This window comes from Lates calcarifer, linkage group LG5, assembly GCF_001640805.2.
Source record: "Lates calcarifer isolate ASB-BC8 linkage group LG5, TLL_Latcal_v3, whole genome shotgun sequence".
Lineage (NCBI taxonomy): Eukaryota > Metazoa > Chordata > Actinopteri > Centropomidae > Lates > Lates calcarifer.
In genome coordinates this window covers 14335623-14355291 of record NC_066837.1, presented here as the reverse complement: position 1 = coordinate 14355291, position 19669 = coordinate 14335623, and the positions used below count along the sequence as shown (strand labels likewise).

The 19669-nt window shown below is 41.6% G+C and overlaps 1 protein-coding gene across 2 annotated transcripts in view; it reads right to left on the bottom strand.

Annotated features, from left to right (window-relative positions):
• The window catches only part of doc2d (double C2-like domains, delta), a 31239-nt gene extending 26776 nt beyond the window's left edge, over positions 1-4463 (bottom strand). For both annotated transcript variants that reach the window (XM_018695764.2, XM_018695766.2), the window contains exons 1-4: positions 4312-4463; positions 1697-2102; positions 1124-1203; positions 426-500 (exon numbers count right to left, since the gene is read on the bottom strand). In XM_018695764.2, coding sequence (XP_018551280.1) covers positions 426-500; positions 1124-1203; positions 1697-2084 — 543 coding nt within the window. In that variant the 5' untranslated portion in view covers positions 2085-2102; positions 4312-4463. The remainder of the gene's footprint in view (positions 1-425; positions 501-1123; positions 1204-1696; positions 2103-4311) is intronic.
• Positions 4464-19669: the final 15206 nt, after the last annotated feature.

Genomic DNA, 19669 nt, shown 5'->3' with positions numbered 1-19669 from the left:
TCCCTGCTGCTTGAGCTGAAAACAAGACAAGAGCGGTGCAGCAGACCAGAACATGTTTGTGCTCGATAAAGCAGAGCATTGGACGAGCCACATTAAGCAGTAACCAACGGAAATGCTCCCTGCTCAACAGCTCGAAACGACACACTAAATTAGCCCGCTGCCACGTTACCTTTTTTCGTAAGTGCATTTTGACCTTTTCGTGGTGTCTGATAAACAAGAATCGACAGGGCAGACTGCTATTTACAAAAAGTAAATTACAGCTTTGTCTTTTTTTTTTTTTTTTTTTTTACTTTCAATAAATAATCTTCTTTTACCACCAGTTTCTGTGTGATGTGGGACTTTGTGAGGGAGTGTCAGTGTCTGGGACCGCCCAGTGTGGTAGCATGTTACATTAATTGCCACTGAGGTAAGGTTGGAGGAGTGACCTTGCTAGCCCCGGGGAGAAGATGAAGCTTGACGTATGGATCAGCCAGCCCATTGGAGTCCATGGCTTTCAGTCCCTGTGGACACAAGCAGACACACACACATGCACACGCACGCACACACACACACAGTAGTGTCAAAGGTGACGTCATCATGCCCTCAAACATTTCACACAACTGACAGGGTCAGAAAAAGACAGCGAATATGACGGACCTCCTCTACTGTAGTTACATCTCAATAGCGCTTCTGGGTGTTTCTTTCCATGCCACTGTTTTCTATCCTCCTCATCTTCTTTGCGTTGTCCTCATGGGAACCGCTCAGCCAGACTTACATAATTAACGTCATGTTACAGTACACAATGTGTAATGCAAGGTTTCTGTGTCCTTGTGCGATGGCCATACCAACCACGTTTGTGTGCCACAGCTACACAGCAACATTACCCAACATTTCGTAGAGCCATGAGATGATTTTGTCTTGAATTGACAAGCTGTGGAGGGTGTGTACAGCCAACACGTAACTTTAAAAAGCAGCCTGATGTCTTGTGCAAACATAAAAGCATTACAGGAGAACTGTTTTCATTGGGTCTTCAAGGAGGATTATGCAACCACACACACACACACACACACACACAGAGAGACAGAAAGACAATCACACAGACAGAGGTCTGTTGATATGAAGAAGATATTGAAATTGTGTTTACCTTTGCCTTGTGAATAGTACAATGAAGGCAGTTGTTCTCCTGATCAAAGAGCAGACTGAACTCCAGCGTTCCCAGGTAGGCTGAAAACAACACAAACCACAGCAATTACTGTCAGTAAAGGGGCAGACACACTCAGCCACACACACACGTACAAACGCGCACTCAAAAGCTCTGAGTCATATTTGTAGCAGATGGCCCCTTAAAAACATGACGCTGCCTAATATGAATTGATCTGTCTTGTTTGATTACTGTTTGGGAATGAGCAGAAACTCGCAGGCCGAGTCCCACTATTGCATCGTTGTCTAATAAATCATCGGAGGCGCTGTGTCACACAAAGTGGGAGTGACAAACACTTTTGGAAAAATGCTTGACTCCACAATTACTCTGCAAGCATATGTTGTGCATCTGAGGAAAAATGCACAAACTCATTTTGAGTAAAAAAAAGATGACTCTCCACTTCAGAACTGGCGGTGTTATTTTTCTGCCTTATTGCCTTATAGTTCTCACATGAATAAACTGAATAAACACACATGCACACAAGACTGAACAACTTTTCCACCACACAGAACTCACTGTCATCATCATCAGAGTCAAACACCTCCTCCCTGTCTCCATCGTTGTCCCCCCTCCTCTCCCCATCCTTGTATCCCCCGCCCGTCTCCCCGTTGAAAGTCTCCTCTTTCAGGATCTTCTTCTCCCTCGGGGGCGGCGGCGTGCAGGGGTAGTCGTGGAAGCGGGGGAAGAAGTCTGAGATCTGCGGGATGGGGAGGATGGGGCCTGGGCACACATTGATGGCAAAGTGCTCCTGCATAGAGATCTTGACCGGCGAGGGAGGGGGCGGGCCGGCGGAGTGGGGCGTCGCAGAGGGGGAGGAGGCGGACGGTGAAGGGGCGGAGGCGGAGGAAGGGGGAATGGCCAGGTGAGAGGTGGAGGGAGGTGGCGGGGGTTTGGAGACGCTCATGTGGACTGTCGAACGGGACTGAATGAAAGGGTGAGGCAGAGAGAGAGAGAGAAGAGAGGGGAGGAATTAGAGGCTCAAAACTAGAAGAGAAAAACAAAACTACACAGCCACATCTTCCTCTACACTTCCCCTGAGTTTCCAACTTTCCACTTTCTGTCAGTTTGTAGAGCAGCAGCAGCATCAGCAGCAGCGGTGGGGGTCAGTTCTATTCAAGGCGAGTCAACACCGGCAATATGTTGAAATTCACAACACATCTGAAATATCCTGGAGAGAACTGAAAATACATTTCTGTTCTCATCCCGTTGATGCAATCCTGACTTCTCAAAAGCCAAAATAGAATTTTCCAGAACCTTTGGCACTTCAAGTGTGACTCAGACAATGTGTCAGCACACCAAGTCTCTGCTCTGTATGAATATTCAAATGTAGTGCTGTTAAAGTATGAACAAGTGATGTCACTTGTGTATCTGCACTTAACTCTAATCCCTCCCTTATCTCTCCCTTTCACTCCTCTCTCTCTCGTCTGCGAGTCCCATGAGCAATATTTACATAATACTATTTGAAGCCTTTCTCAGTCCTTAGCATATTTGTCACTAAATGAAGCATAATAACTGTTACCAAACTCCAAAGTCGTTAAGCCAAATGCTATCATTTCCTATTTTCCTCACAGTGATTAAGAGATACTGAGGACATGTTTTCTCTTATGCGCTCCTTCAGTGCGCATAAGAGAAAACCCGCTCTTGAAATAACAAGAACGGGTTTTATTTTGATGATCACAGGCACAAACTTCAAACTGGGATGAGACAATAGTCCTTTTTTTTGGTGCTGGTCCAGTTTAAACTCTTAAAATGACAATAAAGAACTAGATAATAAAAAATCAATATAGTCTATAGTTAACACACCAATCCACTTTTATGAACAGTGCTACAGGTCATGTGAGGATGCGTGTCACTTGTCATCCCCCCTGTATATTGCATATGTTCATCATTCTCCATTGTGTCGCTGACGATTAGTGTCATCTTGCGACCTCTGCTCCTCTATGTCTGTGCCGTTTGCCTGTGTTTAGAGCTGATTATAAAGACTGTTTTCCCCCTAAATAAAATCATTTCTCTCCTTTACCTTTCGACTGATGCATCTGTTGTGTGGATACAAACAATTAGCCTATTTGGAGCTCTGTTATTTGTCTTGTGTTGCTTTGAAAACTTGCATATCAAAGTGTTGACTCCGGGGATACAACTATTATTTTCATTAATGGTTAATCTATTATTATTTTTCTCAGTGTTTTGATTAATCATTAATTGTATAAAATGTCAGAAAATTCTGAAAAATGTTTGGCACAAGTTCCCAAGAGCCCACGCTGATGTCTTAATATTGCTTGTTTTGTCTAGCCGACAGTCTAAAACCCAAAGATACTGATTTAATGAACTTCAGTAGAGAAGAGCAGCAGATTTTCAAATTTGATAAGCTGGAAACAGATCATTACTGCAGGTTTAGACAGCATGCTGGATTTTGTTTGCTATTAAAGAGAGAATTAGTAACATTTTTGCTTGATAAATGACTCAAACAAGTAATTATTGTCAAAATTGTTGCAGACAAATTTTCTGTCAATCAACTAATCACTAACCCTGGCTAATTTGTGGGGCTCTCAGCAACTGAGAGATTTTGCTTTTCTTTGGCTACATCCATATTGCTGTAACTCACCTCTAATTCATCATAAAATATTGACTCCATCTTTCTTACACACACTCATACATGCTTATATACTGAGGTAGTCTTACATATACTAACAATTTAGCCAATAAACCATCCATATCCAAACAGAACAAGACTTCACACAGTTGGAAACTTGCATTTCCGAGAGCACGTCCCTGCTTCCTCACCGTATGAAGTTACAGTACTTGAATAGACTCTCTCTCTCTCTCTCCCCCCACACTCACACGTGCGTTAAGACCCAACACACAGATAAAGACCCCAAACTGCCCGTTCCCATTTTCAATACCTACATTCATTCAGTAGCTCGTACTGATCTTATGTAACAACACCCAAATTTCTTCTTGGGTACACACGTACAAATCATCACTTGCAGCATGTTGCTTACAAACTCAGTCGCTCTCGTCCCTTCTCTCACATACAGAGACACGCACACGCAAGCTCATGTGCACACACAAACACACACACTGGCACACACACACTGACACATGCACAAATATAGCCATCCACAAAAACGTACCCAGGGACAGTCTTCATCTGTGCCAGCACTCCATCTTGCCTGCTCTCACGTCCTCTGTCTCTCACACACTGAGGAACATGCACACCAGCTTTGAGTCAATATATCCCTCTGTACTCTCTCTCTCTCTCTCTCTGTGTCTGTTCATCGTTTGCTCTCCTCCTCTCCTCTCCTCTGTCCCTCCCTCTTTCCCGTCCCCTTTAGTTGTGACGTATCTGCTTAAAATCCCCCTCAGTCGTTTTCAGAATGTGCATATAGTACTGTCACTCACTTTCTCAGCAGTGGGGAGATTTAAGGAAACCCGGGAAAAATGGGCTGAGAGTGTGTGTGTGTGTGTGCGTGTCTTGGTGGTGGATGAGGTGTGTCTGGGGGGGGTAGAAAGAGAGAATTGGAGAGAGAGAGAAAGTATCAGACAGACAAGCAGCTCAAGACAGAGAAACAGATGAGAAGACAAACCGACATCTTACAGACACACTGACAAAAACAAAGCATCACCAGCTAACACAAACACACAGACAGGCAGACATCATATATATGTAGTATACGGAGAGAGAGAGGGAGAGATATGGAGAGGAAAATGGGTGTGAAAACAGTGAACGCACATGAAAGGAAATATTGCCCTGGGATGAAAAAAAAAAAAAAAACTCCACCAGCTGAAGGACAGAGAAAGGAAATTAAATTCAACGCGTTGACTGAGCTGAACAAAATACACTGCCAGCCATACAATCACGCTGCCAGATTACTTTGTGTTGGCTATGACTATTGCCAATATCAGCCAAGTATATATGTGTGTGTGTGTGTGTGTGTTGATGAATGTGTGTGCTTCTGTTTTGTCTGTATGTGTCCAACTGTGGCAGCCCTCATAGTAACGTCTGACACCTGCCTGTAATAACATGAATCAAAGACAACAGCACATCAATAACAGTGGATCTGTGCAGTGTGACACTGCAGAAAATTACCAATGGAGGCAAAAATGAATGTCTGGATGAAATGAATATGGAATGGATGCATGGCTGTAAAGAGTTTAAAAGCGAAATACACAGTGTTTATGCCTACGGTTCTGTTTAGGTTCCTGGAGACCCTGGGTCCTCTTTAAAAACACAAAAACACACTTAACACTGTTTTATCATATTAATACTTCATGACTCTTCCTACTTTTGTATGAGATTTGCTTCTAAACTTGAACTGATGACAAGTTTCAGTCAAGTGCGCTATAGGAAATGACAAAATTCTCCTTTTGGGAACCCCAACTGCTCTACAGTATATCTGTCATTTGAGTGGACAGTTTAGGAGTTTTAGAACTTGTCTGGTGTCTAGTTGATCCCATGTATAAGTAAGTAAGTTTGAGGAGAATAGTTATTAAAATGTTTTGTATATATGGTATCTATGGTGATTTATAAGTCCCATGACAGATCGATGAATCATTTAGAAGGAAAATGGAAAAAGCTTCAGAAACCACCCTGATGAAACCAACAGCTGAAAAAATACACAGAATAAAACATGGTGTATTGGAGAAAAGAGGAGATTTGAAGGGAAGTTGTGATTGGTGTTGCTGTTGCTGTTGTTGGTGTTGTCACACATAGAGCTGTGAGAACCCAAACAATGAAAAACCAAACCCAAACAAGAGTTAAGGGGGAGAATTTCCAAAATATTAAAGGAAAAATATGAAAAGTGATGAATAAAGTTAAAAAAAAAACCCTCAAAGGTTTAGAAACTCACATAAAAAAAATGAAAAGGGAAAAACTCTGGAGAAAGCGAGCTAAAAACACACTACCTTTGTCAAGTACAAGAGGAGAGCTCCTTTGTTCACAGCACATGGGAGAGAATATAAAAGCCAAACTACATAACATTTCAGTGACATATTACTGGTTGGAAAACTGTCAGAGCACTAATTAATAACTATGTAATTTTCCATGGATGAAAAGTAACAGATGAACAACAACAAGCCTGGTCAATTAAATTAATGGTCAGTCTGGAGGGAGCAGGCCGTAAATATGTATGTGGATGCATGTGCTCATCCATTTGTAAACACTTTGATTTACTTTGGGCATCTCATTACTATCAGCATTACCTCATCAATATTGCGTTAACAGACCATTACACAGTGTATTCATTAATTTACAAAGAGAACACAATGGCTGAATGAGTTGAAATGACATTAATGAATACTCAGGCTACTGATGCCAAACTATCAGTCTATAAATAAGTGATTTAGACATGGACCACATGCTTTAAGTGGCTTGAAATTAATGCAGAAGTACTCCTGAAGTACACCTGTGTTATATTAATGGAAGTCAGAGTTATTGTTTCAACAAAAAGATGACAGAGTCCTCTCATGGTTCTTCATGGTGTTCATCTCTACAGACCTTCTCCTGCCTGGAGTGAAAATGAAAAAGCACGTGTGCAACTATGCATAGGTGAGCTCTTACTCCACCCACAGCAGCAGTTGTCAGACGGCTGCAGAGTGCTCACGGCTGACCTGCCGACCACCAAACTCTCAGACGCTCTCCGTGTAGCTGGCCACCAGAGAGACACACTGTACTCTACCGGGAGGGCTCTTACAGCAGTCTCAACATGTTTAGGTTCATGGGTGATTCACACTGAATTTCACATCTTTGGCTTGGTTAAACCCGCAGTGCAGAACTTCAGTCTCCTCCCTCTGACAGTGATCATAGGACAGTAATCCTTCCTCTGAGCACTGAGTTTCTTCGTTATCCAGCGCATCAGAAAGTTTTCTTGGATTCCTCCTAGGTTTTTTCGGCATACTCCTACTTGCTCTGCTCTTCAGCTCTGGCAAACCACTCATTGCTGGTTGACATAAATCGCATTGCTAGCAGTGCGCCAGTGTGGGAACATCGACAAAGACACCAAATTTAAACCTCCTGCATACTGCAACAAAGCCAAAGATTTAACAGGCATAATATGTGTGAACTCTTTTGGTAATGGCTTGAATATCAGATGTCCATTTACATGTAGAAGTTTTGCACTCCAGCTTTAATTAAAAAAAAAAAAAAAAAAGAAAAAAGGTAGACGCTGGCATCAGATCCTTAGTGTTCTCTCTGCTAATTCTGGGTTTTTGGCACCTTGGGGAGTTTATGTTCTGCATGGTGGGTATTTTTTTTGGATATTTTTTAGTCTGACTGGAGGATTTTTACACTCAGCCAATAAAATTAAATAATAAATAAAGGATTTCTGCACCAGAATTTCATTCCTGGTAGCGTGGAGAGGGCTTTGAAACAAAAGTCAGACCAAAATTTGGGGAAATAAGTCAAGGCTTTATAACTTTATAATAAAACTTTGTCTGAAAAGAACTATGTAATTTGGTAAGTTATTAAATTCTAGAGGAACCTTCTAAAAAAGGACATCTTTATTTAATTAAAACTTAAGATAATGAAAATATGAAGAATCCGAATAATTAAAAAGTCTCAGAGGCTCTCTCTCTGTGGTGTCATCTCTGAGATTTCTAATGCCGCCCAGATACAGTAGAGGAAGATGGAATTCTATTTAGTGATTCATGTGTGTGAGCAAATACACAAAAATACTACAAATCATTCAATCAACACTACAGCCTGACAGAGCAGATACCAACCCTATGTCCACATTCCTTATAATTATCAGAACTCATTCTTACACTTCCATCCAATCCTTAAGCGATATTTTTAAAATTAAATTGAAAAAGTAAGAGGGACAATGTTCTCCAAATCAAAATGTACTCAATTTTACATGAATTTAAAGGGTGACAACATCACAACCGCAGATTGACAATGCGGTGATTGAGGTAATGAGCATATTCAACAGGCACACGCTTAATTGACACCGTTCTCCATTGGCACAGACACCAGACCACATGGATTTGTCTGGTTACACCGTGTCCAGGCCAGTTCAGGGGAGGAAACGCAATCAATTGTGCTTGAAGAATGAAGTCTGGACAATGGCGCTGCGGTATTGATCTTTCTCAGGGGTAAACATTAGGTAGCCTGTCAGACGGATATTTAACACAGTGGCATTGCCCATGAGCTGACAAAAGTAAAGGATAGTCGGCAGCACCCCGAGAGAGAAAAGGATGTGGGACTCCAACCAGAGGAAAGCAGTCTGATGAAGAACTATATACAGAGATGGACACTCAAAATATTATTTAGAGGTATTGTATTGGGGTTTTTTTGTTGTTGTTTTTTTTTAAATCTGCCTCAATGACAAATTAAACTATACAAGTAAAATAAAATGCATGACCCAGACAGAAATCCATCAAGCCATACATCCCTCAGCCTCTACGTCAGCGTGATTAAAGCATCTTCGTCACTTACGTGTGTAACATAAATAATAAACATCTCGAGTGAGAGAGAGAGAAGGAGATTGGAAGGAGGGAAAGGGTACGAGCAATTTGTGGAGGAGCATTCATCCAGTGCTTCTGCGTGGCAAGATAATCTCCTCCCATTACTACACCACAAAGCAGTGCAGGTTTTCCATTAAGTGTACAACCACAGCCTCCCCTGCCTCTCTGCCAACCATTAGCTCTGAGATTAAGTAAACCTCTATTTACATACTGTAGCACTAGTGCATGCTGAATTTTTCAACATTTGGCTCCAAACAGGACGGGAAATTGCATAAATCTTCTGATAGAGATCAAAGGAACTGCTCACCCTACCCTACACCCGCCCTTGAAAGTATGTGCAGACGTATCTTGAATTCCTGAGTTACTTCTCAAAATGCTGAGTGCATGTGTTGCAAGAGAGCCTGTATGTTAAAGTTGAACTGAAACTAACTATACATACATCTTTATTAGGAACACCTGTACACCTGCTTCATGCAATTATCCACTCCAATCATGTGGCAGCAGAGCAGTGTGTAAAATCATGCATCGGACTGTTTGAGACCAGAATCTCAAAGGAATGTTTCCAGCATCTTGTAGAAACCAGACCACGAAGAACTCAGGTGGCTCTCAGAGCAAACAAAGGCCCTGCCCAGTATTAGTATGGCATTCGTACTAAAGTGCATGGTGTTTGATTAGACAGGACAAAAAGTAAATAAAAATATTTACTCTGTAGATTCATGTTGTCCAGGGGACATGAAGTTTACTGATTAATTTGACTGGTTCAGTATCTGTGTTGGCAAGAACTGAAACTAGTTTGCAATCTCACTTCAGTTCCAACGGTCAAATACAGTGCTGCCAACTTACGGACTTTTAAGAGTCCTTTAGTGACCCCTTCAGTTACCCTTTTCTTTTTTTAAAAGTTACAAATCTACTTACTTTTTGGACAAACTCGAAGACACTACATCACCATTTCTCAGTGAATGTGCCTTCATGTGGCTGTAGCTCTCCAGGCTGTCTGTGGAGAGAAGCATCGAGTTCAGTCAACCAATCATCAGACAGATGGAACAATGAATAAAGTGTGAATATGTGTACCTGCACTAATTACTAGGTATGTCTCCATCCACCTGCTTTATGTACATTTTCCAGTTTGCTCATAAAACTGAACAAATATTCAGTGTTTTAGAGGGACAGACGACTAAAAACTCTAATAGTACATTACCAACACTATATATGCTTGTTCTTGTGTCAGTGTTCATAGGCTATACAGTCTGACAGGCTCTAGTCAATAGCGCTTGACAGAAGTTGACAGCGTGTCTCCTAGCAACAAACATCAGTCATTCGCTGCCATGGGAAACGAGCCTGCCCAGAGGCTTGAAGCCTTAAAAAATTGGAAAAACATGCACAGTAGCTGCAGTATCATTAGCCTATAGATTATATATCCCTCCACAAAAAGTGCGAAGACAAGGGAGAGTATTTAACATCTGCCCAACAGCAGCCAGTGTGGCCACAAGTTGTAATTGCGGGATAATGGCATGATTAATTTTCCCTCATTTCCCCATTTTGTCTTAAGCCAACTGTTTTAAAGACGTCATCATCAGGTGACCTGACAGAGAGCGAGAAGAATAGAACCAAAAGTTCCTGGTGAAGTATGGTGCATTTATGCCTTGTTTTCACTTTTATGATAAAACCATTCAAATGTTTATGGTGTAAAAGTAGCACACGCAGAAAATGGTTGTAAAGCCACTGAACCCAGTCAGTAATGTCAGGACTATCTATTCAAACATTTACCTTTAGCTAACATTTGTCATCCAGGCATGTGTCCATACAGCGTTTTTCTCTGGTAGAAAAGCGCTGACATGGTGCTGGGTATTCCTTCATCAAAAAAGCACTGCACATCAGTTTTGTTTCTATGACAACAATATCATGACAACATATTACCACTGCTGTAAAGTAATAGACTAGCATCGTCCCTTTGGTTTTTATTTCCATTTGTCTAAAACTTCATAGAGATGTTCAACTAGAAGCACTCAGAGCAGCTACACAGAAAAGGCTGTGAAGAAGAGGCTGGGTGCAGAGGGTTTTTTTTTTGCTCTTGGTGGATGAATACACTTTTTCCTAAATGAAAATAATTGAAAAACTGAAAAACACTACACTGACAATGGTCCTTAGTGGTCATATTAGACCAAGTAAGACTGTAGCAGCAAAAGGCCCAAGTGCAGAGTGGGTGTGTTTTATTGCTTATGGATTCAACTTTTTATTTTTATCAGAACACATTCCTCTTCCCAAAGTTACCCTGTGAAACACTGTATAAGTATCTTACTGAGCAGCAGCCATAGGATGTTTCCTGATGAGGGCAAGATGTGAATGATGCTAATTGTCTTTGAGTGTCTGATGCACTGTTTGAGTGACATTTGAATTCAGCTCAAGAACTGTTAAGATGCAGTCGTCGCATCTCAAAGCAGCATCAATCTCGTAAAATGCATTGAATTTAATCTGCGGTGAGATGTTGGCGAGTGCATTTTTTAACAGGTGGCTAGTTGTTGATGTTCCCCCAGGGTGGCAGTTGGTGTCACAGGTGCTGGTCGCACTCCACATCACTCTGCTTCGGGGGGAATCATTGGTTCGTGTTGGCAGAGAGTGCTGTTCTGTCAAGGTGCATTATTCTTCTCACCACGTGTCACGTCCCCAACTTCAGCCCCACATGGCTCCTGGACTCGCAACAAGAAGCAGCTCTCCTCTGTTCTCCCTCCCTTTCTGTCTCGGGCTCTCGCCTCCCAACGTTACCATCATCCGGCACCAACATCACCTTCCACTTTCACCTTTCCCTCCTTTTATCAGTCTTTCTTCCCGTCTCTCTCTCTCTCTCTCTCTCTCTCTCTCTGAGGGCTGTTCTGACACAGACGGATCCCATTAACCCTACATGTGATTTGTCCTTAACTCTGACAAGCAGGGGCGCACACACAAAAAGAACAGACGTGGGGCTTTTTTTAATCTAAAGTTTTCCTTTTTCTAATGTTTTGTGACAGGCCCAGCCAGCAATGCAAAAGAAAGAATGACCCCTGTCAAATAAAATGACAGCTTGTCAGAATGATATTCCCTCAGTTTAAACGTGTTATTTCATTCTTTGTTTATTTTATACTTCTCTCCTCTTGCTCTTTTTTTTGGGGGTGGGGGGGGGGTTATGTTCGCTCTTGGAGAAAATGCACAGCAGGTCCCTCTGGCATTTAGGTGACGTTGTTTTGGAACTTACCGCGCTGTGTTGAGTTAGAAACATGCGACTGAATTCGAAGCGTATATGGTAAGGCTGCTCTGGAGGCTGGAGTTTACCTTATTTCTTGCTTTATCTCTCATGAGATTAAATTACTCTCCTGCTGACGCCGATCTCCCACCAGCCTGCTGTTACAACTCCAAAGCAAAGCTCAGCACTAACACAGCCACATTATTTGCCACTGACCCAATTAGATCCTGCATAGATCATGTGATACACACTTTCTCTCTCCCTTTCTCTCTCCCTTGCTTACACCTTTTCTTAATTTTTTTCCTCTGCTCCTTTTGATGAATGGCTTTGCTTTTTAGGGACAAATGACAGCTCAGTGATTAATTGTGTGTGCTGTTTCACTCTTCCGCCTTCTCACTACTCTTACTCTTTCGATTTCTGTTTCTTGCCCTGTAACCAGAAAGAAAATTCTATCTTTACCTGGGTTTGCCCCCATCAGCATATTCCCATAAATAAAAGAGGGGGAAGAGGTTGAGGTGGAGTGGAGTGGAGGTGGAGATGGAGATAGGAGGGTGGGAGGGAGGTAGTGAGGGGGGGTAGCGTGGCCCAGAGGCAGGGCAGTGGGCATGTGCGAAATGAAGGGGTGAATGGACGGAGGAGGGAAGGGGGATAGACGAGCCAACTGCTCCAGATCAGGAGTGTGAAGGTGACTGCGGTGAATAAGACAAGAGGGATAGAGATGAAATGAAAGTGAAATGCAAATGTTAAAAAAGTGGGAAATAGGCAGATGAGGAGCGAGAACATGTACAACCCCCCCCCCCCCCCCCCCCCCCCCAAACAGGCTGAAACTGAGATGGACCAATAAGAGCAGGAAGAGACATGAATGAAAAATGAGAAACAGGGATAAAATAACAGGCCTGATGAATTAAAAAGGTGGACTGCAGGAGGATGTCAGAACAATTTCCACAGCAAAAAATGAAATCCATGAGCAACCCTTCAGATCCAGCATGCCCTCTCATAATTTGAAGAAAAAGGAAACCACCACCACCCCCCACCCCACCCACCCCACCTCCCTCTATCAAACAATAAAAGAAGCGTAAAGGCAGAACATGGCAGGAGAATGAACAGCAAAGCGGCAGATGGAGTTAAAAAGGGGACGTACTGAGATAGCAGTGATTGTAGCGAGGTGTGCAGCCAGTGCCCCGTGGCAGGACGTCATGCTGTGCTTAATGAGGCAACAATGCAGGCAATTAGTTCCTGATATGACATTATCAGTCACCAATAAGTGAACACACCATTAACCATGAGACCCTTCCAACAGCCTCGCTCTTAACATCTCTCGCTCACATATTAACAGCACATGCATGTGTCTTTGAACACAGAGCATCATTTATTTTTAATACATCGACATGAAGCTAATGCTAATAACAAACACCCGGAGTTCATAGCTGAGTTTGTCACCAGGAAAAACCAAGCCTGGAAATTAAATCTACATATTAGTGAACTGTTTTCTCCACTGTGTTGTGGTGACAAATGTAATTGCTCAATTGCTTATGCTTACAGGCAACACTTTTTTGAGTCAGTGAAGCGCTACATTTATGCACAGCACAGGACTCACAGGAATGTGGTTTGGGTGGATGCTTAAAATTCATAGATGTGACAGCGGTGTGCGATTTAAAAACAATCCAATGAAATCAAGTTAAGGGCTTTGACACCAGAAACGGGGGGTCAGACTTCCCGTTTGTGTGAAGATACTGTAGTCACTATGTGGACATGTTGTATTACAAGACTGGATATTTTGGTGAAGAACAAATGAAATACATTGTTAATGAACATTTCACTGATCTGCTCAGTATCAACATTTTTGTGACTTGCCTGATCCGTTAATTGGCATTCTCTCATTATGTTAATAGAAAACAGAATCCAGTCAGCATTACATTTCCTCAAACGTAAACGTAATTGATAAATGGCTGCATTTATGATGACAATTTACATGTTGTCTCTCAATCACCCATTCACACACACAGTCATAGAAGTGAGCTAACATGCAAGATTCAGGTCCAACCACCACCACAAGCAATTTGGGATTCAGTGTCTTGTCCAAGGACACTATGACATGTGGACAGGAGGGAGATCGAACCACAACCCCCTGTAATTAGTATGAACAACCTACTCTACCTCCTGAACCACAGCTGCCCCTGAGCCAGATCCATATTAATGTGTTCAATATCTGCACGTGGTGACTCGAGCATCATTTAACTTTTTTTGTGGTTAGATTTAGGACACTCAAAGCGCTTTGTTAATGTCAGGGAAAGATCGTGATCTTGATTCAATACTGGAAAAGTCAATAGTGACATGAGGTGTGAAGCACAACGTGTTTATTTTATTAATATTCAACCAAAACTACTGTGTTCTCTAAACTTTAACCAGAGTTGCCTGAAGCTAACCACACGTTGGACTCTCTATACTGCAATATCACCCTGAAAAAGCCACTGGCAAGACCAGTCAGTAGGATGTAAATGCCATTTCAGGATTTAAAAAAAAAAGTAAAATGTCCTCATAGCACTGCATCTGCACAGCGTATGGCCTTATGAGCAGCATTTCCAAGATTTGGCTTCATGCTGGTCAAAACTGCAACACTGCCTCCAGCCAATCAAAGCCAAGTTGATTTCTACTTAAGTCAACAATTCAGAGATTTACACTCCATTGGGAGCTGACTGGTGCATGAAATGCGACAATATTATTGCAGTCCCTTGTCTTTTACTGTGAAGGTAACGGGGTGAAATAAGTTTCCACTTCTTCTTCTTCTTCAAAAAAAAAAAAAAAAAAAAGCAAAGCGCTAAATCAGGGCTTTGGTCGGACGCACTAAGCAAATTTGAGCGTGGCGAGGGTCTGATCGCACAGGGGAATAGGTTCCTCAACAGCTTCCCACTGCAGCACTGCCGGCGCTGTGCAAAGAACAGGGGAGGAGAGAGGGAGGAAAGTGAAAGAAACGGGGGAGAGAAAACATAAAAATAAGGTTTTGCCGTACCTGCAGTTTTTGTTTTCTCATGAGCACAACAAAGTTTTGTTGTTCTACTTAGTGGACTGTCATCTACCTGATTAAAATATAGTTGCTTAAGTAGATCTGCTGGTCATGCATCTGTAAAATTACAGCATATTTTTCACTGACATGACGCGGCAGAAAAGTATTTAGCAACTTTGCATTTTTTTTAAATGCATTTTAAAGCAGGGTGTGCCATTTATGCAAGCGATGGGTCATGCAGCAGGTTTGTTTGGTGAAGTGAGACAAAGCTCAGGTGCAGAGCAAAGAAAAATGCCAAGGAGAGGAACAACAGAGAGATACACAGCCTCTGATGATCAAAAGTCATACTGAAGCTTGTGATGTACAGCTGGGTGATGCACAGTTGATATCACTGTCTTGCCTGTGACAATGGAAAAGACAGTTCTGACCTTGTTCATGGGTTAAACTTATGGTGTCCTTTCAGCAAGAACGGTGAGCATGTTTGGGACAAGTTGGCAGTCAATAAACATTGCGGCGTTCAATAGGAAACGGCCCCGGGGACCTGAAATCCCTCTAAATCCTCTGCCTGACTTAACTAACAAACAGCAGTCAATCAGTGAACTCTGTCAGTTAGGAAACGCTCTGTGATGGAAGGATGGACAGTACAAAGAGGAAAGGATTGTCACTCAAGCTATGTATATGTACAGGCACACACACACACACACACACACACACACACACTTGACCACCACTGCGGAGACAGCTTTACAAAGCGTCCTTAGCCTTACCCCCAAAAAGTGAATTCACTGTCATTATACTGACGTTTATCACCCTGTGCGTCAGTATAAAGACTCATCACTTCGGGCTTAAATCGACATCTCTGCTTTTTTCCCAGCTGTTAGTTAATTAACCTCTTGAACCGCTATATGCTCTCTTCAGTTTCTTATATAGCCATGTTTCACGCTCACTGACATATAGACATTATATATTCTCTATCATCTGCTTGCTCCAGCTTCAGTTAATAGCCAACGAACATCCAAAGATGCCATGGCTTAAATGGCTGCAATATTACATCATGCAGGAAGCAGACATTTTATTCAAAATTCTACTAAAGTCATGACACTTGGTGTGAAGCCCAAATAACACATCTCCTAGATGTATAGGGTGGAGCCCCTTCATTTCACCTCTATCTTGTTAGGAGCTGATGTTCACAGTTAAACCAGCATTTGTTTTTAGCATTTTAAATATTTTTTTTTCTCAATGAGTACACACGTTTAGTGAGTTTTGTACTGTTGACACTTTTGTTCTTTTATCTTTGAGTTGCACTTATAATGCTCTTTCTTTTCAGTTACATTCGGAGGATGTCGGCCTGCAGTTAATTTAGCAAGTCTGCCTTATGGTATTTTTGCTGTTATTTGTTTGTTTGTTTTCCATTGTTAAAACTGAGTAAACTGAGTTTGTCTAGTATTTATTTGTGGTTACTGTGTGATGTCCTCCCCTCATCTGTGTAATTGGTTTGCCAGTATTTATGTTTCCCTTGCGTCATTAGTTAGTTTTGTGTTTTAGTGTGTGAGTTTTTGTCACTTAGTCTGTGTTTTGATTTCTGTAATAATCTGAGTTTTTGCCAACATTTCGTCAACTTTTGAAAACTTGCTCCTGTATGTTGCTGCTAGGTCCCTACCTTCAGTTCATAAACAAATTAACAGGGATACAATGGGCCAAGAACCATATGACCAGATGTTCTTACATGACTCGTAAGAGGGATTTAAGAGGATTTGTACTTTGAATCTTTGTATGAACAAAGTTTATGAGCAGTCCAGACCTGTCGCCCGAGTCATGAACAGATAGACTGCCTTTCCTCACAGGGGGGGAAACACACTCATTTGAACTAATTAGCTGAATTACAGTGGCTTAATATGAAAAGATTTGGAGTTTAATTATGATACTGAAATCAATTTAATTAAAAAAAATATTTACATAACAAACTTAATGAATAATTACTATTCTGTACCATATCATCATGTGGTTTTGCCATTTTATTGAGATTTTTAACATTTTTAATATTTTTATTGACAGATTTTGTCACAGCAGCGTCTACATTTCAGTAGCTGGAGTTGGTGGAAATTCTCTCACTCATCTCTCTGCCTCAGGGTCTTTATGCAGGTTTCTGTCCAGTATCATCCTCTGTTGCGCCCGACAGTGTAACATCACACTGTAAAAACTTTGAAATATCGACTAGAATTTGAAATGGACTTATGTGGTGCTTGTCTGTAATGGATCCACCAATTGTTCAATAATGATTTTGCATCTTGAATCTAAAATCATTCAAACCAAAATAGATTGAAATGAAATATAAATTAATCCAGCTGGCCCCCACAACATATCTGCAGTAAGACAATATCATTGCCCCTTTTGTTCTTGAGGACAGAGGCAGCCTGTTACATCTCTAATCCAGACATATTTAGCTGGATAATCACCTTTCATTATATAATCCTCAGGCTAGGTAAGGCTTCCTACAGGTACACCTCATTCGCATCTGTCATCCAAGACAAACAAGGAGAGCAATCTGATTAAATAGAATAAACACAGAATAAAACCATCTATTTCTTCCATTTCTTCTGTTGGCTGGAGAAGGTGAGTGTATTTAGCTGCACTAATGATTTATAGTGAAGCGTCAACTTGCTTTCTCTGAAACGTTTAATAATTCAAAACGGCTGGAATCAGCTATGGTTCATTTGTAGTGAGTGAGTCTTGCACAGAGCATGTTTGAGGCAGCCCACTCTCTCTCTGAATCAGACTGACAGGCATCTCCTCTCTGTATAATATTTGATATATCTGGATCTCGAATGTGTTTTGCCGTACAGGCCGACAGATGGCCGGCCCACTGTTTGCTTTGGTTTGTTTTGGTTCAATATTTGTGCCCCTGTTGCTTTCTACAAGTGCAATCACATCAGCAGACTTATTCAAACCAGCTCCACTGTGTGATTATCGGGTGGCCCTCCAGATGTACGAGGAGGAAGAGGTTGTAATTAGACAAGAATTACACAAAGCAATGAGGAGATTTTCCCAAACAAACGGACAGGGAAAAGATGTCAGTGAATGAGAAAAATATCTAATCCCCCCCCATCTGCACCGGTACTGAAGGCGACAGTCTCATTTCAGAGCCGTGACACAAAATCAGCACTGGGGTGGAGGAGGGGTGGGGTAGTGAGGGTGTGAGAAAGTGGTGGAGAGGTGTTAAGATAGGTGAAGATAAGATGGAGTGCCAGACCCGATTGCATTACTATCGGTTGTTTATGGATCAGACAAAGGCTGGTTTGGCCCTCTGGGCTTGATTTGTCTTCTGACTGGACAGCAGGCGAATAGAGAGATAATACAAAAACAAAGAGGGAACAGAGGAAGAATAGAAGCAGGGGTCAAGCTTCACCTGAACTCACAGCCAATCTGAGTGGAGTTATGTGCATTTTTCTATCCCTGACTTCATGTGTTGTATATTTAACATCTGCCAAGGAGGTGATTTTTTTTCTCCCATGAGTTTGTTTGTCTGCCTGTTGATTAGGAGATTATCTCAAAAACAACTCTACAAATTTAACTTGTGACATTTGGTGTCATTTTAAACCATGTGCCAATGAACAAATCATTAAATCTTTACTTTTCTCTGAATGTGGAAAACAGAACAAGCTTAAATGCTGATTTTACATATTAAAGATGTTAACAGGTGTTGGGGAGTACTACTGCATATGTGGAAAAAAAAAAGTTGTGTAAAGCCTCAAATGATGTCATGTAAGGCAGCACTGAAGTTTAAAAATGAAAAAGATAAGAAAGAAGTGAACTCACCAGACCTCTGCAGCCTGCTCCTCATTTCTGGTTGAGTCCAGAGGCTTGGGGCAACAGCTAGCTGCTACTAGCATAATACACCCAGAATCTCTTACCCACAGTGCACTTGAGTTGCATTGTGGGTAATGTAGTCACCCTGTTTTGACAAGGAAGAGGAATAGGGGAGAATAAAAAAGATGACATCTTTGGTTCTCCTACATTCATTTTAGTCCTTTTTCTTTTATCTGTCTGTCATAGGTGCAGCAATTTTACAGTCGTCTAATACTAAATCAATAGAGTACTCTTTTAATTAATTGATTGACTATGTGGTCATTTCTAGTAACTTAACATTTTCCCTGTAACTCATGATCTCTGAGGTGTTGACAAGAGCAACACTCTTTTCCATCTCAACAGAGGCATTACACTGGAATGAATGTTTTTTCCTTCAGTTTAAGGAACTTGTTGAAATTCCATTGGCTGTTGCCTATTTGCCATTAAACTCTTCTATCACCTCTGAGTAATTCTGCAGACTATGGACAACAGACAGACTATGGAGTCCCCCATATGTAATGCTGATGCAACATCATTGTGGCCATGTGAGAGTGACTCAGTTGATATTTGTACATTCATCCTTGTACAAAGCCCATGTAATCCCAGACAGGATTGAGATCTTCTCCAAAAATCATGACCACGAGCAGCCAACTGGCATCATGTCTATCACTGTGTGTATTCTGATGCAGATTCTGATCCAGATGCAGGAAAACATTTATTCTGTGTTATTGAAATTACAGATTAAAAGAATCGTGCAGCCTTGGTGGAGTAATCAGCTCTCTGAGTGCTTTCTATTTTCTGCCTCTTTTGCATGGATGTGTATGTGTGTGTGTGTGTACTCAATGCGGTTCTTGTTTGTATGACATACAATGAATCTCAGCACCCTTCACTCCAGTGGCTCTTGTGAAATATATTTAGAATCCCTATTTAGTGTTTTAACCCCCAACGCTCCGGCCAGGCC